The sequence below is a fragment of the Carcharhinus amblyrhynchos genome, chromosome 28, assembly GCF_965287045.1.
Source record: "Carcharhinus amblyrhynchos chromosome 28, sCarAmb.v2.hapA, whole genome shotgun sequence".
Lineage (NCBI taxonomy): Eukaryota > Metazoa > Chordata > Chondrichthyes > Carcharhiniformes > Carcharhinidae > Carcharhinus > Carcharhinus amblyrhynchos.
This window is the reverse complement of record NC_137351.1, coordinates 10706102-10732742: the sequence shown is the minus strand read 5'-3', so window position 1 is coordinate 10732742 and position 26641 is coordinate 10706102. Positions and strand designations below refer to the sequence as shown.

Sequence of the window (26641 nt, the reverse complement as noted above, 5' to 3'; positions counted from 1 at the left end):
CCTACAATGCCCCACCAGTGGGAGCATCCACTCTACTTTATCCGTACCTTTTTATCATCTTGTGTTGCAAATGATTTTCACTTGAATTCTGAGACGTGCTCTCATATATTTATAGTATGATTGTACAGTTTGTTTGATGCTTGGATCGGAGTGCATTGATAGATTCAGAATTCTTGACATGATTGTTCCCAAGCCAAACAAACAAACAGTGTGGATCAGGCATTGAGGTAATGGGTTTAGTCTTGGTTTTTGCAGATGAGAGAAAAGTCCAGTATACTCATGTTCGTGTTGGTTGACACTATTGCTAAATTATTTTAGCATCATGAGCAGGGGTGATTTCTCTTCACAGGGTTACAAGGACTAAGTTGAGGGCGCAGTAAAGCTTTAAAAGTAAGGAATTAAGCCAGGTAGAATTATTTTTAGATGAAGGATAAACAGAATTGTAGAATACATCACCAGGAGCTCCTTTGAAATGACAAAGAAAAAGTTTAAGATAATTCTATATGTTTCTGGAGAGCTTGGATTGAAGGATATAAAGAATAAATCATGGAGATCGATGTAAAGGTACAACTTTTTTGATCCTAATGGTGTCATCTTATATATCTACTTTCACTAACAAAATAGAAATACACCTTGCACAGTGATTGCTGAAAAGGCGTGATTTTGTTCAGTCGCCAAAGGAATACTGGAAATGAAATTTGATTGACTATCCATATTTCAGTCCCTGAATCATGATGTCAGATGTGAGGGGCATTAGCTTTATTGGCAAAATATGTATTTGGGCAATAAATCTTCACAGAGTAAAATCAATGGCTAATAGAATAAAGACCTTGTCACTTCTCTGTGAGAAAACTACATCTGCTGGATGTGATGTTCTATGAAACATCTTGGCATAATTTTTCACCTTTGCCATTCATGCCACTTTGGGCAGCAACATGAATCAAAGTTCACATTTCCAGTCACACTTCAATGGCTAAATGGAGAATATGAAAATGGATGTAGGGAAAACGAAGGGTTATGCCAAACTGTGATGCTTCCTTCATCAAATAATTTATTGTTTTGGATCCCATCATGAAGAATGGCTGTTTGTCCAAGTTGCAAGAGAACTGCTGCTGGAATTCCACCCAAGCAAGTAGTGGTGGCTTCGAAAGAGTGGTAGAACAAATTATTTATGGGCATCATAAAGCAGAGGCTTTTTAAACAATGGAAAATGTAGGAGAATTGAGTATGCGATAGTTGTTTCTTGACTATGCCATTGGGGTAGATTGAGTTTTTCTCTGTGGCAAACAACCTTTCAGTGCCCTTAAACTCACTGATTTTGCACTGGAACTTACTGCAAATTAACCCAATAGTACACACCCTCCATGGGCATCGAGGAGCTCTATAACTCCTAAATCAACTGGACTGTAGAGTCATTAGTGAGCAATGCAGTATTTAAATCAGGAAGTGTCAGAATATTAAATTTAACATTGATACAGAGATAGAAAGCAAAATAAAATGAGAGGAAAAAAGACGGGGTTCAGAGAAAAAAGATGAGACAGATCTATAGAATCATAGAATCACTAAAGTGAAGGGGGAGGCCATTTGGCTCATTGTATCTGCACTGACGACAAACCCACCCAGGCCCTATATATCCCTGTAACCCCCGCATATTTATTCTGCTAATCCTCCTGATGGTAAGGGGCAATTCAGCATGGTCAATCAACTTAACCTGCGTATCTTTGAATTGTGGGAGGACACAGGAATACCTGGAGGAACCAATGCAGACATGGGGAGAATTTGCAAACTTCACACATCACCTGATGCCAGAATCGAACCAGGATCCTTGGTACTGTGAGGCAGCAGTGCTAACTGCTGTGCCACCCAGAAAGAAGTGATTTTTTATTTAAAACTAAACTTCTGCTTTTTAAAATCTCCAACAATAATTTAAATCTGAAGGAATGGAAACCCACACACTTTTAAATGTAATTTTCAGTATCAGAGGAGTTACTTAGCAGTAATTTAAAATTCACCAGGCTGTCAAAGGGTGATTGCACTGGTATGGATGAGCTCTAACTAATTCTGGCAAGTTTAGCTCCTATATCTCAGCTAACTACAGACATTTCATGCTACTTAAGCAGCGAGTCAGATGACATATACCATTTATAGTGGAGTGTTTTGAGAAGTAAATTGTATTGTGCAGCTAATTTCAAACTTCTGTATTTAACTGTGCATTTGCAGTCACTGAAAGTTGCTGTCCAAATTCCACAGAAGTAACAATGAGCACTTTACTTCTACAAAGTCCAGCCGAGTAACAGTATTTTGTTATGATGTGGAGATGCTGGCGTTGGACTGGGGTAAACACAGTAAGGAGTCTCGCAACACCAGGTTGAACTTTAACCTGTGTTGAGAGACTTCTTACTGTATTTTGTTATGCCAGGTTTACGTCATTGCATTATCACAGAATTTGGCAAATACCATTATTTTTATTATTGTTGTGTTGATTTTAATTTAGCGAGGAGCTTGAACTTTCTGTAGGCTCTTGCTTGCAGGAGTACCAAGTTCTTGATGAAGAAATTAGATTGATTAGGGAAAAAAGGCTATTTCCCAGTTGTGATTATTGAGCTGAGTGAGGTTTCTGCTTGGGAACAGAATGCTTTCCCATTTTTGACAAAAACAAGTAACCGGTTTGTTTTAGAATGAACTGAATTAGCTGTGAATGGTCATATGGACTATACTTGCTCTAAAGATGTTTCCAGACTTGCTGAACTTTTCCAGCATTTTGGGTTTTTTTTTTAAGATTTCCAGCACACTCAGTATTTTACTTTTAATTTTAGAATGGTTGTGTGTAGAACAAAGCATCCCAGTAACCCTTGACAAGCAACCATTGTTCCGTCATTTTTCATTTCTGATAATCAGCCACCCAGTGGCTTCTCTGAAACTGCTGGTATTGAAGTGCGATTGTTTTGGACCTGGACCATTGGCTACGAGGAACTGGGTTAATTTCTTGTAGGATCCTTACAAGAATTAAGGAACTGTCTCAGACATGATGGTGAAGATGTTATACTGTGTGGGTCGTTCCTCCCAAAATATATAATAGCACACTGTTTTTATTCCTAACATATTGTCCATTAATGTTACATCTAGGACTTTTCCTAATGAGTTTTATAGTTGGGATCCCTCTGGGAGCCCTAAGCGGCATAATGTTTTTTGTGTAATGCCATACATATGAAACATTACAATTGCTTCACAAGTTGCTTATTTCCTTTGGCAAAGGATTAGAAGTCCAGGTTATATTGCAAATGCATTAACATAACCGTAGAAATTAAAGTGATAGTTGAGTTTACTTGTCTTTATATTTTGCAATAAATAAATTTCAATATTTACAGTTAAAAGGATGTACTAAGTAGAGAGAGATGCAAAAAATGCTGAAAATATACAGCCAGCATTGTAAAGATAAAACTGATTAATTTTTGGAACCTTCAACAAAATTACCAGAAAATTATTTTTTATCACCTTATGGATATAACAATATAACTAAGGTGAAAATTGATGGAAGCTGATGTATTCATTTCATTAAATATTTGTTAAAAGTACGCTGCAATTTAAGACTTGAACACAAACTCAATTTACAGTTTAATGAGGAAGTGCTAGTAATTTCTATAGATAATAAAATCGGACTTTATCAGAGCTTTAATAGAATTCTAATAGCTATTAGAATTCTATGACACCCCAAGGTTTGCTTCCCTGAATCTCACCAGCATAGTTTGAATTATAGAGCACAGTTCAGCTCATTACTCCTGTAATACTGCTAGTTCAGGAGATGTCTACACTAATTCCATTTCTCTGCCCTTTCCCCCATGCTGTTAATTTCCAAGTACTTATCCAAATTAAATTAAATAGTTTCTTCCCCAGTAGCCATCTGTGGTAAAGTGTTCTATGCTCTAATAACGTTCTAGATAAATAAGTGCCTTCCAAGTTACCCCTTTGTTCTTTTACTGGACACCTTGGTTCTAACCAATTTACCTTTCACAATTCATTCTTTTAGACCTTTCAGAAATGAGAAGGTCCCTCTGGCTAGTTATTCCTAGTGTCCTCACGTGATCTTCCTTGACTTGAATAATGTTTGCTAGACTATGCCATAGCCTTTAACCTGCCAAACAAATTTATTGAGCATTGGAAGAAATAAATAAATGCTGTTCACTGTTTACTTGAGGGACGAGAAAATAACAAATAGTCATGGCTACTGCACTAAATTATAGTGCAGTTTTTCTTAGCAGTTCTTTATGCCCTTCATTTGAAGCAGTCTGGCCTAACCCCCTCTTTGAAGGCTCCAGATGGACTCCTTCATTTGAACAAGGCCAGCTGATAAATACTTTCAAAAACCTTTTAAAAAGCCGTTGTGACTGAACAAATTTAAATAACTGTTAAATTGAAATGTTGTAGTTGAATGGTGTGGTTCCTCCATCACACGTCAGAGCCAAATTTGCTAAGATCCGTCACATTTGTATTAAATAAATTGGAACTTGGTTTTCTGTGAGCAAAGCTGCTTTTAATCTTTACGTGCCATGCCAGCCAATACTGTGCCAAAAATAGTCAACTTCCTCGAGGACAACGAAATCTTGGCATTAAGTTGCCAAAAACATGATGATCCCATTCAGGTTACATGGATGGCTGATAAGGAATGACTCGCTTCTGGATTTGGGCAATAAATAAAATAATCTTGACCCTTAGCTTGTTCCATGCCAACTTAGTGCTTAAAGCTGAGATTCAAGGCAGCAAACTCCATTGCATCTTGTTGGTCAGCATTGAACTTGAATATAAAAATGTATCCATCTCTCCTCCTATGGTTGGCACGGTGGCACAATGATTAGTAGTACATTTTAATTTCTACGCTTATGTTAATGCATTCACAATATAACCTGGACTTCTAATCCTTTGCCAAAGGAGATGAAAAACTTGTGAAGCAATTGTAATGCTTCACAGTAGCAGGGGGCCAGTTTCGATATTTGATTTGGGTCACTGTCTGTGCGGAGTCTGCACGTTCTCCCCATGTCTGCGTGGGCCTCTGGGTGGTTTGGTTTCCTCCCATACTCAGAAAGACGTGCTGGGTAGGTGCATTGGCCATGCTAAATTCTGCCTCAGTGTACCCGAATAGAGACACGAGTGTGGTGACTAGGGGCTTATCACAGTAACTTCAATGCAGTATTAATGTAAGCCTACTTGTGACAATACCAAATAATCTTCCCTTCTGGAAACTCCCCCCAGAAACATTATTTACAGAACACTAACTTAATTGAAAGATTGTGATGACATCAACAGTAATAATTGTACTGTTTATAAATGCTCCTGGGTAGTTCTGTATTTCAGCATTGAAATTGTCATGCTAATTTAATTAATAATACATTCCATGTGCTTTAATTTTGTGTTGGGATTATTTATTTTTGGCCCACTTTTGCCCTCCTTGTGTGCCCATCTTTGTAAACAACAGGCAAATCCTCGGCTGATTTTTTGAGACTGCAATACCTGGTCCTATAATAAAAACTGCTATTCTGTAGATTTTCTTTCTGATTCATTCATGGGATGTCCCTGTCACCAGCTGGGCCAGCATTTATTACCCATTCTTGAGAACAGTTAAGAGTCAACCACATTGCTGTGGGTCTGGAGTCACATATAAGCCAGGCCAGGTGAAGACGATAGATATCCTTCCCTAAAGAACAATAGTGAACCAGATGGGTTTTTACAACAATCGACAATGGTTTCATGGTTAGCATCAGACTTTGAATTCCAGATATTTTGAATTCAAGTTCCATCATCTGTCATGAACCCAGGTAGCCAGAGCATCATCTAGGACCTCTGGATTACGAAATCAGCAACAATGTCAACACCATTGCCTCCCCAACCCCTAATATTTTGGGAATATAACATGATCTGACATTAATCAGTGTTTGCTACTGGAATTTCAATAACAAGAATGTGTGGAAAAATATTCCTCCTTTTCTATTATAAGAAGTCTCACAACACCAGGTTAAAGTCCAGCAGGTTTATTTGGTATCACAAGCTCTTGGAGTTCTGCTCCTTCAGATGAGTCACCTGATGAAGGGGCAGCACTCTGAAAGCTTGTGATACCAAATAAACGTGTTGGACTTTAACCTGGTATTGTGAGACTTCCTACTGCACCCACCCTAGTCCAATGCCAGCATCTCTTTTATTAGAAGTGTGGAATATTCAGCAGTCTGCTGTCTTTATAGAGTGAGATTATTTTCCTGGGAGACCTTGATTTAAGCAATACTCGGATATGGCATAGATTCTACCATTTGTGTGGGCTTGGAAGCAAGTTGAAGAGATTATCAAACAGATTCCCAAAAGAAATGTATTGTACAGTATTGCTTTTCTGCTACAGTATTTTGGAACCAATGTTCTAAATAAACCTGTTTATCATGTTGGAGGTGCAAAGGGCAAGCAGGAGAAGATGAATTCTACAAGATAGCCATCTTATCGAAGAGAAAAGGTTGCTTTTTGTGTGAATAATGGTGATCATGTAGCCAATAAATCTTCTTTGACCAATTGATGTGCCAGTTGTTAATCTACTGGTTAGAGATTATTCCACTGAGATTAGAGTATTGATTGAGCTAACTAATTTCACCATATGTTTATTTCTTTCAATCTCACACTCAAATTACATTTAGAATTTAGAAAGTGTAAACTCAAGATATCTTTTTCTTCCTTAAGCTTCAGATAATGGTCAGCGATTTCAGGAGACTTGCTTCGCATTCGCGTTGACACCTCAGCAAGTTCAACAGATAAGCAACTCGATGTAAGTTGTTAGCTGACTTTCTGTTTTGCATAACTAGGTTTTAATTTATTTTAGTGGCTCAAACAAGGATTGTTGTAGTTTCATGTATGCAGTTCAAAACCTAAATATCGCATATTTTAATTTGTCTAATAAATGCCGAGCACTAATAATCTCTTGTTCTAAATTTTGGCCCTGGTGTTCCAGGAAAGAGAGGAGAGAAATCATTCTTACTCATTTTGAAATGCAACTGACAGTAAGACTAAAGTAAAATACTTGGTATTTTAATTTAATTTAAATTGTTTCAATGCATTTGCGTTAGTAGATCTATTTAAGAATTAAAATGCAGTTGATAAAATTCTATGCCAGGATTCAATCTGGTGATAAAATCATCACACCTGCACTTTCCAACATACACGCTCACAATTAACAACTCCTAAGAACCAAATATCATAGTACCGTTGAATCTGCTCAGCAGTTTTGTCAGCCATGACATCTTTTCTTAATCCTGATTCCCTATCCCTTTTCTGTATCCCTTAATACCAATATTTATCTCCCCTTTAAGTGCCTGTGTTGATTTCTGCATCCGTAATAAACATCCATGACAGTCACTCATATGTTTTTACAACATTTTGTGTGAATACAGTCTTTTCAGGGTTTGCTTTGAATCAGTTTAGCTTTATTTCTATTATTGTGCTTCCTTCTTCTGGAAAGGATGATTCATTTTCTGTCATGTTATTTTAAACACTCCAATCTCTCAAGCTTATAATCTCCAGGCAACTTAACCACAGTTTATCCACATACTGCTCAGTCCTTTATCCAGGTATTAACCCAGTGAATTATCACTGGACTTTTGCCAAGACCTTTATGTACTTCAATGATGGAACATCTTGTGCAGTAGAGCAATTGAGGTTTGACCATCACTGTATAATAGAAGTAGCACGTCCTTGCTTTATCTTCCAAAGCAAAAAGCAAAACCGTCTCTCTATAAATTACAAAAATGCTAGTCAGTCGAGCATGATTTCAAGATATAATCGCATCCTGGGGTTTATATAATTTTCTAAACTGCTTCCATGTTGCCCTGAATTCAGCTTTCTCATTCTCAGACGTTTGCAACTCAGTGCAATACTGCCAACCAGCTGCCCCTTAATGCAAAGTTTTGAGCATCAACAGAATAATTATTAGGTATTCATATCATCAATCTTCCACCTCCTAGGCTGATTATTGTAGTTTAAGATCTAAGGAAAGCTGTTGAGTGAAATTTTCTGATGCAGAATTAGAGATGAATGCTGTTCTTCAGTTTGTGTATTACTACTGATTTCAATTGCAGTATAAATTTAATAAGAGATGGGAGCTATTTCTGGTTGTATTACTATCTTTTTAATAGCTCTGTAAAAATTGGTTTGGATTACAGTTTCTGGTGGACCATTGAGAAACAAGTTGCATAATTCATTCCATTTCAGTCCCCATGCAGGATATTTTGAACTGTACTGTACAATTTCCTTTCCAAATAAGAATGCGAAATATAACTCTGTTTTATTTAGGGATATCTCTGGGACCAAGTGTGACTTCACAGTTCAGGTTCAATTAAGGTAAATGCATATATGTTTATGGCTTGTCTTCATTTGCTGTCCTGTTTGCAGCTCTTTCTCTGTCTCCCTCTCCCTTTTTCTCTCTCTCTCTGTCACTCTCTGGGGCAATTTTTGTTTAGGGAGGTGTACAGTATCAACAATATGCAAAAATGTGATTTTATTAGAGGAAGCTGATGTGATAATCCTGCAGTAACTTTACATTCTGGGAGAAATGCAAGAAAACCATGCCTGAGAAAAGTGTTTTTGACCCTGGTTTTTATTCTTTTATTTTTAAATGAGAAATAAATTAGTATTCTAAAAAATTTGATTCTGAGAAAGTCAGATACATATGCTAAGGTCAGATACTTAGGCGAAAAGTGTAGAGCATAGGGCTAACGGTAGGACTCTGAATAGTGTTGATGAACAGAGGGATCTAGGTGTATGTGTACATAGATCCCTGAAAGTTGGGAATCAAGTAGATAAGGTAGTTAGGAAGGCATACGGTGTCTTGGCGTTTATTGGTAGGGGGATTGAATTTAGGAGCCACAACGTCATGTTGCAACTGTACAAAACTCTGGTGCGTCCGCACTTGGAGTATTGTGTGCAGTTCTGGTCCCCACATTATAGGAAGGATGTGGAGGCATTGGAGAGGGTGCCGAGGAGGTTTACCAGGATGTTGCCTGGTATGGAGGGAAGGTCCTATGAGGAGAGACTGAGGGATTTGGGGTTGTTTTCGTTAGAAAGAAGGCGGCTAAGAGGGGACCTTATTGAAACATATAAGATGATTCGAGGTTTAGATAGGGTGGACAGTGATAGCCTTTTTCCTCGGATGGAGAAAGCTAGCACGAGGGGGCATAGCTTTAAATTAAGGGGTGGTAGATATAGGACGGATGTCAGGGGTAGGTTCTTTACCCAGAGGGTGGTGAGGGATTGGAATGCCCTGCCTGCTGCAGTTGTAGATGCGCCTAGTTTGGGGGCGTTTAAGAGATCCGTGGATAGATTTATGGATGGAAAGGGATTGGTTTAGGTGAGAGGGTCATTGCTTTTTTAATTGGCCGGCGCAACATCGTGGGCCGAAGGGCCTGTTCTGCGCTATTATGTTCTATGTTCTAAAAATGATACGTATAACTTCATTCATAACTTCAGTTGAAGTGGTATGGAGCTCAATCCTTTGTATATATGACTTGTGCTATTGTTAAATAACTCAGTGCAGAAATGCTTTGCTGTTTTTAACAAATGCATGCTGGGATCTCTCTCCAATGGGAAGCCCGCAGGAAGTCAGTTTCTCAACTAAAATTTTCCAGCATCTGACCTCTTGTTGTCACAGTATTTAATTGGCTAGTCCAGTTCACTATATATATAAAAAAGGACTCCATACTGCATTTTTCCTAGTCATCTGTTTGAAATGAAGTCTTAGTTTCAATGAAGTTATTCATAACCAGTTACTTTGCCATGATGGTGCTATGAGAAGATTTAATGATGGTCACACTGCTATTCACAGACTCATAATACGTAGTATGAAAGATATCCTCTTGTAAGTCCCAACTTTTTGAAACCCTTCCTGTTCTTCAGGAGGATAATGTTTGAAAGCAAACGTCATTGTGGAGAATCAATTCAATGGCACCACTAAAATTGGTCTGAAAACAGTGTGGATGTTTCTCCTTGAAATCTTTTCATCTACGTTTACCTTCTGTTGTAAATGTGGTGAAAATGTTGGCTTCTGGATAACCTGATAAGTAAAGACACTGCCCAATGTGGCATTGGGACCTTAAATTGTAAGGTTCCAGGTCCAATTCCAATCTGTGCTGAGTTCAGCGCACTGATTCTCAGCTGCAAAGCTACAAGTCCCTCAACTGCTTCCAGGTTAGGAAGGGAATTAACATACCTGGTGGCATGGATATTAGGTTAGGATAATATTGTGTCCAGTTAAGACCTTGGTGTGAATAACCTTGCCACAACGTTGGCACATCAAGAATGAATTCTTAACTAAAGTGTTGCTTGCACCTCAGGATCCATGCCACAGGCCTTCAGAAGACGTGTTGAGGAAATGCAAAGAAAATAAGTGAAGAACAGAATCATTTCATAAATATCCTTATTGCATTAGCCTAGTCCTAGAGTACAGAGCATATTATGTAACACATTTTCAAAAATGTTTGGTACAATTCATTCTCACTCTGGAATATTAGTTGCAAAGTTTATCATTCTTTGCTATAGAGTGATTGACACATTTCAGTAATCTTAATAGATTCAGAGTTAATCAGATTAAGAAACTGTTTTAGAATTTGCCCAATACAGGATGTTGTGGAAATGGAGATTCTGAATGTCAAGATTCTACTTCCTATTCAAACAATCATGGAGTCTTCTGTAGAGCCAGACAAGTATTGGTTAACAATTGCAAATCAAATTACTGGTGATATAATTGAATTTTGTAATGGATCATTTTAAGTTTGTATATTTTTTCATTTTCAAGGTTTTGTTTATCAGAAACAAGTTGTCCACAGGAAGATCATTTTCCCCCAAATCTCTGTGTGAAAGTAAATGGAAAAACTTGTAACCTTCCAGTAAGTACTAAAGCAATTGATCTTCCAATTATTTTTTGGTTCATTCTTTAAGGAGAATTAAGTAACTTTTTGATTTTATCCTAGGGCTATCTACCACCAACCAAAAATGGTGTTGAACCAAAGCGACCTAGCCGACCAATCAATATTACCTCACTAGTCAGATTGTCCACGACGGTGCCAAACACTATTGTGGTTTCATGGTCGGCAGAAATTGGAAGAGTAAGCTTTTATTCATCTTTTTAAAGTAATGAATTGAAACAGCACAGCACATTACGGCTCAGACACCTGGTTTTTATAACACTTTGGAACAGGTTTCAGAAGTTCTGTTAAACGAAAATGAACCTGGTGCTTAGTCTTTTTCCAAATGTCCATTTGTATTAAAATTGAGGGCTACGATGTTCAGAAGGGATTTGATAAAGTGCCACATCAAAGGTTATTATGTAAAATAAAAGCTTATGGTATAGAGGTGTCGCATTTCACGGATAGAAGATTGGCTGGCTAACAGGAAGCAGAGAATAGGCATGGATGGACCTTTTTCAGATTGATTTGATTTTTGGTTTATTATTGTCACGTATTATACAGTTAGAAGTATTGTTTCTTGCATACTGTTCATAGAGAAGGAAATGAGAGTGTGTAGAATGTAGTGATAGAGTCATAGCTAGGGTGTAGAGAAAAAGCAACTTAATGCAAGGTTGGTCCATTCAAAAGTCTGATAGCAACAGGGAAGAAGCTGTTCTTGGTACATGACCTCAGACTTTTGTATCCTTTTTCCTGATGGAAGAAGGTAGAAGAGAGAATGTCTGGGATGTGTGGGGTTGTTAATTGTACTGGCTACTTTGCTGAGGCAGCGGAAAGTTTAGGTAGAGTCAGTGGATGAGAGGCTGGTTTGCATGATGGATTGGGCTACATTCACACCCTTTGTAGTTTCTTGCAGTTTTGGGCAGAGCAGTGGCCATACCAAGCTGTGATAAAACCAGAAAGAATGCTTTCTGTGGTACATTTGTAAAAGTTGGTGAGAGTCATAGCTGACATGCCAAATTTCCTTTGATTGGCAAGACGTAATGAGTGGTGTGCCACAGGGATCAGTGCTGAGAATTCAACTGTTTACAATTTTTCTAAATGATTTGAGTGAAGGGTTGGATTGAATGATTCCTACCACTAGTGATAGATACTGTGCACAATGTTTATGTAAGTTTCAGTGCACCATATTCTCACTGTAGAAGAAAAAACTAGTCTGATGTAACCCAAAATGCAGGAAAAACATATGACTTAACAAACAGGTACTATTTCATAATTTTAATGGCGTGTTTGAGAAGAAGCAGGATGTGAAACCACTCCAAAGAGAGTGAGCTCTCCATTAGCTGGAAATGTATGGTCTGGTATGGAAGTAAACCAGGGAAACAGTAGATAGAGTTCTAACTTTAGTTGCTGGAATGTGCTGAGTGTGCTTATTTCACCCAGAGCAGCTCTTGGACATTAGGATTGGCCTGGGCCAGGGAAGGACAGAATCTAACTGAGTTATCATTCCTAACTGCTACCCAGTGTTGTCTTACAGATGTGGGGACAACAAGTGAAGATCAGCGCACACATGAAGGGTACTTAGTTGAGGTGCCAGAGGAACCTTGCTGAAAAAGATGAGCCAGGACCTCTGGAGTAGGTGGGATAGGAAGGTATTGCAAGTAAAGGGATAATTATTGCTTCATGATTATAGTCATATAAACATCTGCAGAAATACAAGTTAAGTAATATGATAGCCTAAAGGAACTTGAACTAGTTGGCAATTTTCTTCAAAGTAATGATTTGGAAGAAGGGTTGGATGGGATGGTTGCCAAATTTGCTGATGACACACAGGTTGGAAAGTAAGTTTTGAGGAGAACATGAGACTTCAAAAAGATTTAGGTAGATTAAATGAGTGGGCAAAAATCTGGCAAATGGATTAAAATGAGCTAATAGAATGTTATTATTTATTGCAAGGGGAATTGAATATCTACTTAGATGCTGTTCTGTAGCCCCAAAGAGCCATGTGGCAGATTGCTGCAGCCCCAAGAGCTGGTCTCCCACATTTTGTCTCAAAAGGGAAAGGGCATATAAACAAAGAGTACAGGTGGAGATGAAATGGGGGGAAATATTTACAATGTGAGCGAAGCATTTTCATAAAGGTAACCTGCAAGCTGGATTTCTTATCCACTGGTTGAATCTTGGGGTACAATTGCTGCATTTGTTTTTTTTAAATTCATGTTTTTTTCAAACTACTTGGATTTTTTAAACTTGTAATACAGAATTAATACAAGTTACTTAATGGGATCCCAAGGGAAAGTCTTGTGGTAAATGTAATTTTGTGCTTTGTATTCATTCCCTTCTGGGTTGACATATTTCTTAAAATTCTGTGCTTATTCTGCTGAGACCTTTGCCTGAGATTTATCTGAAGCCAGGCATGCAGTATGCCCTGAACACACTCTGCAAAAATATTTGCTGCATTTAAGTTTCAAATTGGAGGGACTTGGTTGCAGTGAACTTTTGCAAAAATGTGGGCGAGACAGCTACTAAGCAGTGAAAATCATGAGTGGATTGCTTTGTTTAATCTTTCTGTTCATGGTTGGTGTAAGAACGTAAGTCTAGGATGGTGTACTTTGCAACTCAGTGCCATCTGTTATTCTCAGATAATAACATTGTTGACAGATGTGGTGGTAACAGTTTATGGCATGCTTTAACTGTTTGACTTCATGACAGAAGTGCAACTTCTGATTGCAAATTGCAGCTTTTATCATAACTATGTGCGGCAAGTTTCAGTCAAGTAAGATCAAAAGTTGTCTTTGATCATCCCTGCTATGGTCTTTGACTAAACCTTTTACTTGCAGGTATTAGTGCTAATGGGTTAGACTGCCGTGTTTTGCAGGTTGCAGTATAAACAGTGTTCTTAGAGAGAACTGATGTAATCTGAGAATCTATGATTTGGCCACAGTGCTTCTGTGTTTGAGACTATGATGAAATAATTCCAAAGTTGATTGGTTTAAGTAATGGGACAACAAACTGCCCCCAGTCCGTTGCTCCGTAGCTCACTTGTTATATGTTTAGGATTTTAGGAAAGCAAAAGTCTCTCCTTTTATTAAATATGTGATTAGAACATTTTTTTTGTTGTCTACTTAAACTAATAAGCATATATTTTGGACATGACCTGGTGTGTTCGACAAGGAAGTACTGCATTTCTGTTTGAATAAGTTCATGTAATTTGATGTAATTGCTTGAGGCACCTTGCAGGCATTATGCCTATAATAGTTATCTGGCCCTCTATGGATATCCCATTTAGACACAACTGCTGTTCCTGAATCTAACTGTACATTGGTCATTGAAACAATTTGATCACGCAGACTTCTTTGCATTTGCAGGCAAATACCATTTATCATAGAATCCCAACAGTGCAGGAGGAGGCCATTTGGCCCATTGAGCCAAACAACAATCTTGTCCACGTCCTATCCCCGTAACCCCACATATTTACTCTCCTAATCCCCCGACACTAAGGGGCAGTTTATCATGGCCAATCAACCTAACCTGTACAACTTTGGACTGCAGTGTAGACATAATTTATTTAGGAAGTTGTGCTTATTGCTACTCCAAATCATGGATTTACAAGCTGCAGGCAACGTGTATGATGGGACCCTGGGGATGTGGGGGAAAGGCAGATATGCAGTATAATTTTTTTTGTCGCTCTGAAGCTAGACATTCAGTGTGCGACAAACACACTGTCTCCAGAATTTTGTATGCTGCATTTGTTGATATAGAACCATAGAACCTTATGGTTCAGAAAGAGGCCCTTCGGCCCATTGAGTCTACACTGACCACAATCCCACCCAGGCGCTACTCCCATATCCCTACATATTACCCGCTAATCCCTCCAACTTAAACACCTTAGGACACTAAGGGGCAATTTTAGCATGGCCAGTCAAAGTAACCTGCACATCTTTGGACTGTGGGAGGAAACCGGAGCACCCGGAGGAAACCCACGCAGACACGAGGAGAACGTGCAAACTCCACACAGACAGGGACCCAAGCTGGGAATTGAACCCAGGTCCCTGGAGCTGTGAAGCAGCTGGGCTACCATGCCGCCCATATTATTTATACTGTAAGTTATGTGAGTGTTTTCTGCCACACTGTTATTTTCTTTGAAATAAAAGTGGAGAATGCTTCAAATAAGCAACAGGTCTGGTAGCATCTGGAGAGAGAAACTGAATTGACGTTTCAGGCCAGTGACCTTTCAGTAGAACTGCCAGATCTGCTGAGTATTTTCAGCTTTTCGTTTGAGGTTTAGCATCCCCAACACTGCTTTTTTATTTTTCTTTGGGTAAAAGTAAGGGTAATGGACCCCAAGAGTATATCACTATTTGAAAGCACCCCCCTCCCCCTACACACATATACATACCCACCCACTTCAGTTTGAAGTAGGCTTGAGTTTTCTATTTACCAACTATCTTGGCTAAAGAAATGTGAACCATTGGTTATTTTTAGACAGCAGAAACAGATAATGCTGAAAAAACTCAACAGGTTTGACAGCATCTGTAGGGAAGGAAAACAATTAACGTTTCAAGCCTGTTTGACTTCAGAGCTAGAGAAAGAGAGAAATGTGTTGGATTATTTACAGTATTAAAGTTGGAACAGGAGAAGGTCAGTGATTAGTGGGAGTGAATGTGCAAATGCCCTGATGGAGGAAGGAATGTTTTGTATTGGAATCAAAAATGTTTGGGATCTATTAAAAATGTTAAAAATGGAGGAGAAAGGTCACAATCAAAAGTTGTTGAGTTCAGTATTGAGCCCTGGGGACTGTAACGTGCCTATTCGGAAGATGAGATGCAGCTCTTCCCCCGTGCGTTGAACTTCGCTGGAGCATTGCAGCAAGTCAAGGACAGACGTGGGTATGAGAGCAAGATGCTGAATTGAAAGCGCAAGCAAAAGGAAGGTTGGGGTCTTGCTTACAAGCTGAGCAAAGGGTTCTGCAAGGCAGTCATCCAGTCTGCGTCAAATCTCCCCAGTGTAGAGGAGACCACGTTAGAAGCAGAAAGTACAGTAGACCAAATTGAACAAGGTGCAAGTGAAATGTTGTTTCACCTGAAAGAAGTGCTTGGGCCTTTAATGGTGAAGAGAGTAAAGGGGCAGGTGTTGTACTTCCTGTAGTTACAGGAAAAGGTACTGTGGGATGGGGATGAGGAGCTGGGCGTGATGGAAGGGTGGGCCATGGCTTTATGACTGAATAAAAGCAAATTACTGTAAATGCTGGAATCTGAAACCAGAAGAGGAAATGCTGAAAAATTTCAGCAGGTTTGGCAGCATCTGTAAAGAGAGAAAAGAGCTGACGGTTCAAATCCAGATGACCCTTTGGTTTTTAGACATTTTAACCGAAGTTTGGTGGTTCAGACAAAGGTGTTCCTTAATCAGTTGACCATTTCTTCTGGGTGAGCCTAATCAGTTAATGCCAGGAGACAATTTGAGCATACAGGTCAAGCCTTCTCAATAATTGTCTAGCAGGGGCTCCGTGGACACCATGGCTGATTTTGATTCAGCCACCAAGTCGGGACCACCGAGAGCAGTTATAGTGTTCCTGTTGTCAGCTGAATAAAGTAAGAATCAAAATTGCAACAATTTCTCTCGCCTTACACCACATGGGACAATGACGTTTCCATCTTTGGATGTCGATAACTAAAACCATTGAGTATATATAATCTATAAAGTGAGTTTGTCTTCATTTCCTTGACAAGTTTAAAATGTTAGTACGCCCATATTCCAAAAAAGAAATGCAAACTTCATATTTGTAATTGCAGGAAAATATGATTATTTAGATTTGATGAGACCAAATGGTTTAACAGCAATGTTTGGAGATGTGCTTGAATATTGAGGCAGTTAACTGGTTATCATAGTTGACATGCATGCATGTTTTTTTTTCAGAACTATTCCATGGCAGTTTACCTTGTAAAACAGCTGTCTTCTGCAGTGTTGCTTCAAAGACTGCGGGCAAAAGGAATAAGGAACCCGGACCATTCCAGAGCATTAAGTATGTACAATTTGTGTGCAGGTAGATGTTTGCAAAGGCAGACTGGGCAATTCTTTTGTGTGATAGAAGCTTGCAACACAGCTTATAACATATTCTTTTCTTTCTGTTCAGTATTTGTTTCAGCCATTTGATTAAAGAATCTATTCTGAATCTAATTAAAAATGCTGAATTGGTCAATCGCACATTTATTATTGTCTCACATTTTGGACTCTAGGGGAATCAAAGGATATTGGGATCAGGTGAGAAAGTGGAATTGAGGGCAAAGATCAACCACTATCTCATTGAATGTTGAAACAGGCTCGAGAGTCATCTGACCTACACTCTTTACTGTTTTTTACGTTCTTAAAGTATAAATTTGTTGCTCCCAGGTAACTTTGACCTGTATCTCTTAATTATTTTTACTCTTTCTTGCCCTCCTGGATATATCTCCTTTTCATACCAGTTCTGAAAGTTTGATGGTGGAGAGGGGGAATAGCTTTGTGGATGACAGCAGCCCTCCAGAGCAGTCCCCACCTGTCAAGTATTCCTCTGAGACTAGACAGTGAACCAATTTGACAGTAATGAGTGGCTGTCATAGCTAAGTCTGATTCTGTTAGCATCCATTGCCAGACTCAATTTCTAGCATGGCTAATTTGCAAGTAAATGTTGTGAGAATCCTGATTGGGTTTTTCCTTCCCCCAGACCAAGCTACTCCGACTGATTATAAAACCCTATATCCATTACAGCTGAATTTGTTGGCTGATTTAGCACTTATCAGTGATCCAAACCCCAGTCCTTCATGAGCTGTATAATGCTCAGCCATTTCATTTCCACCTTCTACAGCACATTATGGAGGATGATTTCTGGAGAGTATCCTCATAGAACCTGTTGTTTACAGTTTAAAAGAAGTATGTTATTTTAATTGACACAGTCCTCTAGCCCTTGCCGTCATGTGTTGAGTGTTGACCCGAGAGAGGTAGGGATCAATGGAACATTACTTCCTTAAAATTGTTTTCAACTTTTTAGTCTTCTCCCAGTTCTTCTTCCTTTTCTCAGCATAAAGTAATTCTACAGATGCCAGGTTTTATGCAGTGACCTGATCAAGTGGCAGTTATTTATATGCTGTTAGCTTGAAGCTATCATTGCAACTAGCCACCATCCTGTCTTCACACGCAATATTCAGAAATGCATTTGCTGATGGATAATGATCAGAAGTTGACTGAATTCTTCCCCCCACTCTAAGCCAAAGGGAAAATGTAATGTTCTAGCTGAGATTGAATAAGTGCAGAATCTGATACCATCATGGCCTCCACTCTGCCATAACTAGTTGACCCATTAAGGAGTCTCAACATGAGGTTAAAGTCCAACAAGTTTATTTGGAGTCATGAGCTTTTGGAGCACTGTTCCTTCATCAGATGAGTCCTGTTGGACTTTTAACCTGGTGTTGTGAGACCTCTTACTGTGCCCACCCCTGTCCAATGCCAGCATCTCCACATCATAACTGACCCATTGAAGATTACCCTGGGTATTTTTAACCCCTTATTGCAGTGTTCCAGAAATCAAAGCCAAAAATTACTGGTTATATTTCTAGAATCGGATCAATTGGAAAAACTCACTTATGTTGAACATTTTCCTAATTGACAAGATACTTTGCCTTTTTGAAGTGTTTCTGAGTTAGGATGTACCAGAATTGTATTTGCTTTTCTGCATTTGATTACCCTGCTGACTTTATCTACCCTACTGATGTAATCACTAATTCATTGATCAAGCTAAGTGATTGCTGTTTACAACACAGCTCAGTTATTTGGAGAGCTCTCAGCTCTGTTGGTTTGGTGCTGAAAATGAGCAAGTAAAAGTGGGAGTAATAAGAGCACCACTATGGGATGAGCACCATCGGTGGGAGACACTATCTCTTATCAGGCTGTTGAAATTATAAATCGCTGCTGTTCAAAAGCAATGAAGTTTCAGGCACTAAACAGATCTGAAGAAAGTCTGCAATTTATATAACCAAGGTTTAGCAAGTTTTATTTGCGTGCTATATCACTGTGATCTTGACCAGATTCTGCTGCGGTGTTTTATTTTGATCTAGATGCACCCTAAATCACATTGTGAGTTGCCAGCTTCATTGCTTAAGTTTAAAGCTTGTTTTTTTTTCTTTACCTCTTTTTAGTGCACTAATAAGATTGCAGTCATTTCACTATTTTGTTATAAGTTTGGACTTTAACAAACTTCCTCGGGCTGCTCAACTTGTTAGGATGTAATCTAAAATGGCAAACCCTTGCCATGAACTTGTTTTTTTACAATGCCACCGCCTTTCACATGTGATTTTTGACAATTCTGGATGCAAGTGGTGGTGGAAAGCTGGGCACCACCCTAGCTGTGCTTTTGGTATGCCTATCGGAGAAATAGCAATTTCTGAAATCAAAGAATAAATGGTATACTTCCTAATGCATATTTTTCCTTGAAGGTGCTGGGCCACAGGTGCACAAATGCCTGAATTGATCTGATACCTTGCCCAACAGGCAGATTTTGACATTTGAGCCTCAACAGCTTGTATGTGCGGGCTATTCGTTGTCAACCGCAGACTGTTTGAGTCTGTTTTCCTCCAGTGTCCAAACATGCAGTTTCCAGCAGGAGTTGGTGAATTGTGATGAGGAATGAGAAATGTAACTTCTCCTAAATTCTCTTTTGTATGAGGGTCAAACCTAGTTGTAGTGTATCAACTGCTGCCCTAGCTGAATCCAAAAGCTCAAAACAAACATCGACAACGCACTTGAGCCATCTTATTATGCATGGATCATTATGATTCCTTTTTCCCATTCCATATTGAGGGAAAAAATGAAGAGTTAATTTTAAAAAATATAGTATTTAGTTTATAACAAGGGATTAAGTCCTTTTGACTTGTTTTTTGACTCTGTTTTTCTCATTCGTTCTTTCTGAACTCTTCTCCCCCCTCCCTACTTTCCCCCTCCTTCTCGAGTGCTGTCCTAATATTTGTATACTGAGCTAGATGTATGCTGTTGCTGCCAGCTGGCTATTGCTGGTATGTGGCCAGAGAAACCGTAGAGTAAACTTACTAACCTTAATAAATGCTACAAAGTTACTTAAGGTTTTCAGCTTTGGTTCCACTAGCAGGGAGCCTTAGCCGTAGTACAAAACAGCTTAATGTACTTTGCCTGACATGGAATGAAACCTGCTCATCGAATGCAGTCAAGCAGTCTCTGTCTGTGGCTGTAATTTCTAATCTTCCCATTTATTATAGTAAATAAAAGCTGTGTTAACCCATAATTTGTCTCCCATTTGTTGCTATAAATGGTGATTTTACTTGATCCACCTTTTCGAAAGAGCTACACTTTTGAGTTGATCTCTGAGTGGGAGATGGCATACTGCTGCCTTTATCTGGAGGGCTGCTGCTAAAATTGTCTCTGCACAATAATTGTGAGCGGGGGAGGGTGGTGGGTAATGGTGCTGCAGCACCAGTCACTGCAAATCAAGCCCAGCTAATGAAATGTGTTTCTTCCCTTAGGCAGATTTGGATAAAAGGTGAACTACTGATCTGTCTGCTCCCCTTCCCTGCCTCCACCCTCCAGCCCTTCCGTCTCCCTCCGGAGGGGAGGATCGGAATGTTGCTCAACTGCAATATGTTTGACAAAAATTCATCATGCTTTTGGCAGCTAGGTCAGGAATGCTGGGCGCTGCTGGGTGTGAAAGTAATGAGACAATGGCTGTTCTTCATTAACAGCCCTTTTATTTAGAGTGCTTTAATTTTCAGTCCTGTTTCTTTTAGAAGTGTAGTTGACTTTGTACAGAGCAAACTCTATTAATGTGTAGAAAGAGAAGCAAGTGGACAGAGGAGATGCTAGATCATGAGATGTTTGTTGCAGTAATCTGTAGCAGTAAACTAAAATGTTCAGCTAGCAGCAGAATTCCTTCTCAGTTAGGTTGCTTGCAGACAGAAGCTTCCCATTTCCCCTATGACCCACAGGTCTTATCCTGTGTAGGCAGATCGTGTGCAGTGGTTTTGTGGTTCCTTGATTGTAGCAGGAAAAGACAACATGGGAAATATGATTCATTTATTAGGGAAATATTTATGTTCACACTTTTGGACTGTAGCAAAACAAAGCAGCAAAGTCACTGGTGTATCTGTCAAACAGTCAAACCCCATCTACAGCTGTACAGTGAATATTTCAGACTGCATTCCGATAAAGCCTGATTTCTCTAAACTAATTGGCTACTAGGACACTAAGCCATTCAGGGCAAAAGGTTCCGGATTTGATTCCTGGTCTCTGCTGTTAAATGATAATCCAGAATGCTGCAGTTGGCCTCCATGCTACAAGGGAAAATAAACAGGCATTCATACTTCTGACTTTAAATTGACTCCCAGGGTGTGGATTCGATGAACAAGAGCAGCATTTATTGTTCATCCTTAATTACCCTTGACAACTGAGTGGCTTATTAGTCATCAGAACAATGGTTTTCTTCCCTAAAGGACATTAGCGAACCAGATGGGTTTTTGTTTTTTTATATCAGCGTTTCCCCCTAGATTTATTTATTTATTTAATTGAATTTCAATTCCCCAGCTACTGTAGAGGGATATGAACTTGTGTCCAGTCACATAACCACCATGTTACTGTCCCACAGTAGTTACTGTGCACTACCTCCTGCTAGAAAGTGCATATGCGGACGCCTCAGGAGGGCAGAATGGGACTTGCTGTGATTACCATAAGAGTTGCAAAGCCGACCAGCATTTCACTATCTCAATTTGCACATGAAGAATAACGTTTGAGGGAATTACGACAGGTTATCAATTCCTGTTGAACTGTACCCCATTAAGAATCAGTGTTTCTGCAGAGCAAAACCTGTAGGACTGTTTTGTATTTAAATAAAGCACAACCAGTTGTCTGAAATAATTTAAAAAACATACTTTCTTCCTTGCCTAGTCAAAGAGAAATTAACGGCTGATCCGGATAGTGAAATTGCCACGACCAGTTTGCGGGTGTCTCTGTTGTGTCCTGTGAGTAAAACCACATCTGAATTATTGATAGTTAAATTGCCTTGTCGTCTTCCTGTTCAGAATCTAAGCTTATTAACTGTTTGGGGGCTGAAGCAATTTTTTTCCCCAGTTTGACAGTTGGCTCTGGAAAACCTGTGAATTATAGATTTGATAACGTCACTGCTTATGGTATAACATGAATTCTGATTTTGAACATGATGTTTTGAAAAGCTGTTGCAGTTGATGGGATTGCTAATGCAGAGGTACTGACGTACTATCTAGAGATTAAATTATTGTGCCTAAATATGTAATACAGAAAATTCAGATTCCAGTTTGGTGGTGGTGCTTTTCTTGTTCTACTATTAATTTCCTGGTTGAAATTGTAAACCATTTATTTACCTAATGTAAAAACATTAGTTTCTGGCTTTGATAATATATATTGATGTGTAGCAATTTGTATTGGTGCAATTTAATTCATTTTCTAGTTTTGCTTCCTCCTCTTGTCCTGTCCCCTCAAATGATTTTGCCCGCACGCTCTTGCATGACGCCACCAGACATTGCACTCTATAACTTTTCACTACATTGGCATCACTGCTTCCCAGAAATAAAGTTACAAGTTGTTCAAAGCTAAAGTTCTTTCATTCCTTGCTCAAGCTTTCTAGCCTCTTCTCCAAAGCAGTTGGCTTATAATGCAGTGCCATCCCCTGAATGCTAGGGGTGCAAGTAGCTGCTCCTCGTTGAGAGCTGGACGGTGTGTGCCAGTGGGTTTTGTGATTTCTTGGGGGCATTACACAGCTTGAACTATTCTTGCTCTGTTTCCATGTACACACTTTCCAGAAGGCATCACTGGATTATGGTTGGCGTCAGGAAACCCCAGCATTGGTTTTATTTCCTTAGGCTTATAGTTGTGGTCTGCCCGAAAATTATTAACATTTTACAAACTGTGGCACCTCATTGGTCTGTATAGCTGAGTACTCGTGTTACCATGTGTGCTACCTTTACCCATCAGGAAGCTCAAAGTAAATAAAATTCAAGTTTACAGAGGGTGCGCAAGGAGATTTATGGAAAATAAGCACTCAAGCACTCAAAAAAGACAGTAGGACTAGGGGGCACAGCCTCAAGATAAAGGGGGGGCGGTTCAGAACGGAGTTGAGGAGGAACTTCTTCACTCAAAGGGTGGTGAATCTCTGGAATTCTCTGCCCGTTGAAGTGGTGGAGGCTGCCTCGCTAAATATTTTTAAGAAGCGGGTTGATGGGTTTTTGATAAGAGAGGGGATTAAGGGTTATGGGGAGAGGGCGGGAAAGTGGAACTGAGCCACGACAGATCAGCCATGATCTTATTGAATGGCGGGGCAGGCTCGAAGGGCCAGATGGCCTACTCCTGCTCCTATTTCTTATGTTCTTATGTTCTTAAGCAAAGGCTGTCATTCCCCACGTTAGTCTGCATTCTGTACTTGTTGACATATGATATTGTTTCATTGTAAACAGCTAGACTATTATTTGTTCCAAGTTATAAGAATACCCATTCATAGGATAGGTTAGCATTAATGTGGAGATGGATCCACTAGATGTTCTGACCTATGACAAAATCTCAGACGTATCCACCTATTACCATGGATTAGCTTTTATTTGAAGAGGTTGCCCACCTTTCTGCATTTCCCCACCATGTGTCTGTACTTATCAGGTGTCATGGTAACCATAGATGGGTTCGGTTTGTGTTTACAAAATGATTATAGCCATATGCAAATAGAAAATGTGCAACACAACATGCAAATCAGTTCCCGAGAGATAATGTTGGTTGGGGCTTTCCTTCAGGTTCTCATTCGTCAGTATTGGGGATTTACAAGTAGCAGCCTTCTCTTACCTTTAGAAATATGCCTTCTCTTGTGTTTTTTTTGCTAATATTCTTAATCTGCAGACTAGCTATTTCTTGCTCACTTATTCTAAAGCAAAAATTAAATAGTTAACATGTCATTTAATGAAAAGTGATGAATGTATTTATGTTCCAAATAATATGACCAAGATTCTGTGTTTCTGTTTCCAGCTGGGCAAAATGCGATTGACAATCCCATGTCGTGCAGTAACCTGCTCGCATCTCCAGTGTTTTGATGCAACGCTTTACATTCAGATGAATGAGAAAAAGCCAACGTGGGTTTGTCCGGTCTGTGATAAGAAGGGTCCTTACGAGCACCTAATTATTGATGGGTAAGCAAACTATGTTGGAAGTTCAACCCAAGGCAGTACTGTGTTTTCCCTCTCATTTGGTTTGGAAAATATTTTTGATTATATTTGGGTGGCACAGTAGCAGTGGTTAGCACTGCTGCTTCACAGCTCCAGGGACCTGGGTTCGATTTCCGGCTTGGGTTATTGTCTGTGTGGAGTTTGCACATTCTCCTCGTGTCTGCATGGGTTTCCTCTGGGTGCTCTGGTTTCCTCCCACAATACCAAAGATGTACGGGTTAGGTTGATTGGCCATGCTAAAATTGCCCCTTAGTCTCCTGAGAAGCGTAGGTTAGAGGGATTAGCGGGTAAATATGTAAGGATATGGGGGTTGAGCCTGGGTGGGATTGCGGTCGGTGCAGACTCGATGGGCCAAATGGCCTCTTTCTGCACTCTAGGGTTTCTATGATTGTTAAGTGAAATTTTTGAGCTATTTTTGTTTTGAGCGTAACCTCAAGTAAAAATTGGTTTGAGCCTGGGTTGAATGTCCATTTTGAGCACTGTAAGAATATGCGGTAATCCTTAGCATGTATTTTAAAATAAAGCTGTGTTGAATTTATTAAGGAAAACACTTAAGTATTTGAATTACGAAACCAAAGTGATTTGTTCAGGAGCATCCATCAGTTAAAGGGCAAAGTTTGAACATATTTTATATTTCTCCAGCAGCAGAGTCTACCTTTTGGGCAACGTCCAAAGTTGAGAATGGTGTTGTTTTGTATGGTGATTTGCAGATTTAGTTTTCCACAAATGTTCCACCCGTTGTCCCACCTGTCCTGGTGGTTATTGTAATTAGGTTAAACTATGCTTATTCTCTCAAATGACTTTAAAATGAAAATTGATGCCATTTTCCCACCAGTAAGCAGCTTGTTCTTCTCATAATAAAAGCAGGAAGTGCTGGAAAAACTCTTTACAACATCTGTGGAGAGAGATACAGTTAAAATTTCAAGCCCAATGTAACTCTTCTGAACTGATATAGGTGAAATGTTATTGGAAAAGAAGAGAGGGGGTCTGGTGGAACAGAAGTGTGGGTGAGGGATAGGCTGGAAGGTGGAGGAGATTAAATGCCAAAAGGACAGAAGGTCAAGGGAGTGGTAATGAAATAAAACATAGGTGTTAATAGCAGAGTAACAATTAGCTCTGGCTGAAAGCAAAAACATGAAAACTGACACTTGGGTGACTGGGGATAGGAGAGGTAGAATTTAAAATGGAGGATAGAGTTCATATTCTGAAGTTGTTGAACTCAGTGTTGACTCCAGAAAGCTGTAAAATGCCTAATTGGAAGTTGAGGTGCAGTTAGATCTGTTAGTTAAGTACTTTACAGTTTCTGGACTCAAGATTGAGTTCAACAACCTCAGACCATAAACTTTGCCTTTCAATTTTAATTCCCCCCGCCCCCACACCTCCTCCCAGCTACCAGATTTGCCTCTTGTTTTCATTTTTGCTTTCATCCAGAGCTGATTTCAGCATGAGTTAGCTCTTTCAGAAACACTGAAGTGGTAGAAAGAAGGGAAAAATATTTTCAGAACTAAATATCTGTGGGATTATGCAAGGCTAAAAAGCCAATAGAGTCAACAGTTCACATAAAACATAAAGGGCAGTGATGTACACTATTAGTCAATTACCATATCGGTGTATTGGAAACACTTGCTTAAATTAACTCATTGGTTTCTCATGTCCTGCCATACTACTTGAAAGAGGAATAAAGTGTCTCCTCTGCTATCCAATTGTGCAAAGTACTATTTCTGATAGTGCAGAGTCTAGACCTCATGTTGCTGAGGAATAGTGCAGAAACAGGGATTTGTACAGCAGATTTCTAGGGCTCCACTCTTGTAAGGTTAATGTAGTGAAACATGTACACATTTTACTGATCTCAAACGAGTGTTGGTAAGAAAAGGAGAACAGTCTGTACTCATGACCTAAGTCACAGACATTCCTCTCCCACGTGTCTTCCTAGTGTTGTATTGAGTCTTGATAGTGCAGGGACCAGATGTGTGTGTGATGAAGGATGTTCACTTCTTTGAAAAGAAAATCAGTATCAAAAGGGGATTGGACAAAAGGGAGTGACAAACCTGAGACTAAGTACATTCTGGTCAAATCAACCTCTTTCAAAAAAAAGTCTTACTGCTAATTGGTATAAATATATAGCTAAAATATTGCGTTACCAGTTTGCTCATATGGTCTACATTAACTGCCTGCAACAAAACATGCTATAGATTCTGGAAGATCAGTAGAATCTCTGTGCATTGTTTTTTCTTGTGTGTGTATATTTTGGATGACCTTTGCTTTTAAATTGACACAATTGTTTGCACAGCATAAACATAATGCGACAAAACTCAATCAGAATGATTAAACCCAATACCATTCAGCTCTACATCTTGGCAGTTCACCAAGTTAGATTTATAAGCATTACCCATTGGGGCTGCCTTAAGGCTACACGTCCTCCACAAGGGCTCAGCTGGCCAAATGGTGACCTTTTATTCTGTAACCAAGCAATTTTATTTTTTG

At 39.3% G+C, this 26641-nt stretch overlaps 1 protein-coding gene across 4 annotated transcripts in view; it reads left to right on the top strand.

Moving 5' to 3' along the window:
• Positions 1 to 26641, top strand: part of pias1b (protein inhibitor of activated STAT, 1b) — a 143805-nt gene that overhangs the window by 98375 nt on the left and 18789 nt on the right. For all 4 annotated transcript variants that reach the window (XM_080213963.1, XM_080213966.1, XM_080213964.1 and 1 more), the window contains 7 exons: positions 6712 to 6796; positions 8317 to 8364; positions 10814 to 10904; positions 10989 to 11123; positions 16839 to 16944; positions 21864 to 21937; positions 23961 to 24121. In XM_080213963.1, the coding sequence (XP_080070089.1) occupies positions 6712 to 6796; positions 8317 to 8364; positions 10814 to 10904; positions 10989 to 11123; positions 16839 to 16944; positions 21864 to 21937; positions 23961 to 24121 (700 nt within the window). The remainder of the gene's footprint in view (positions 1 to 6711; positions 6797 to 8316; positions 8365 to 10813; positions 10905 to 10988; positions 11124 to 16838; positions 16945 to 21863; positions 21938 to 23960; positions 24122 to 26641) is intronic.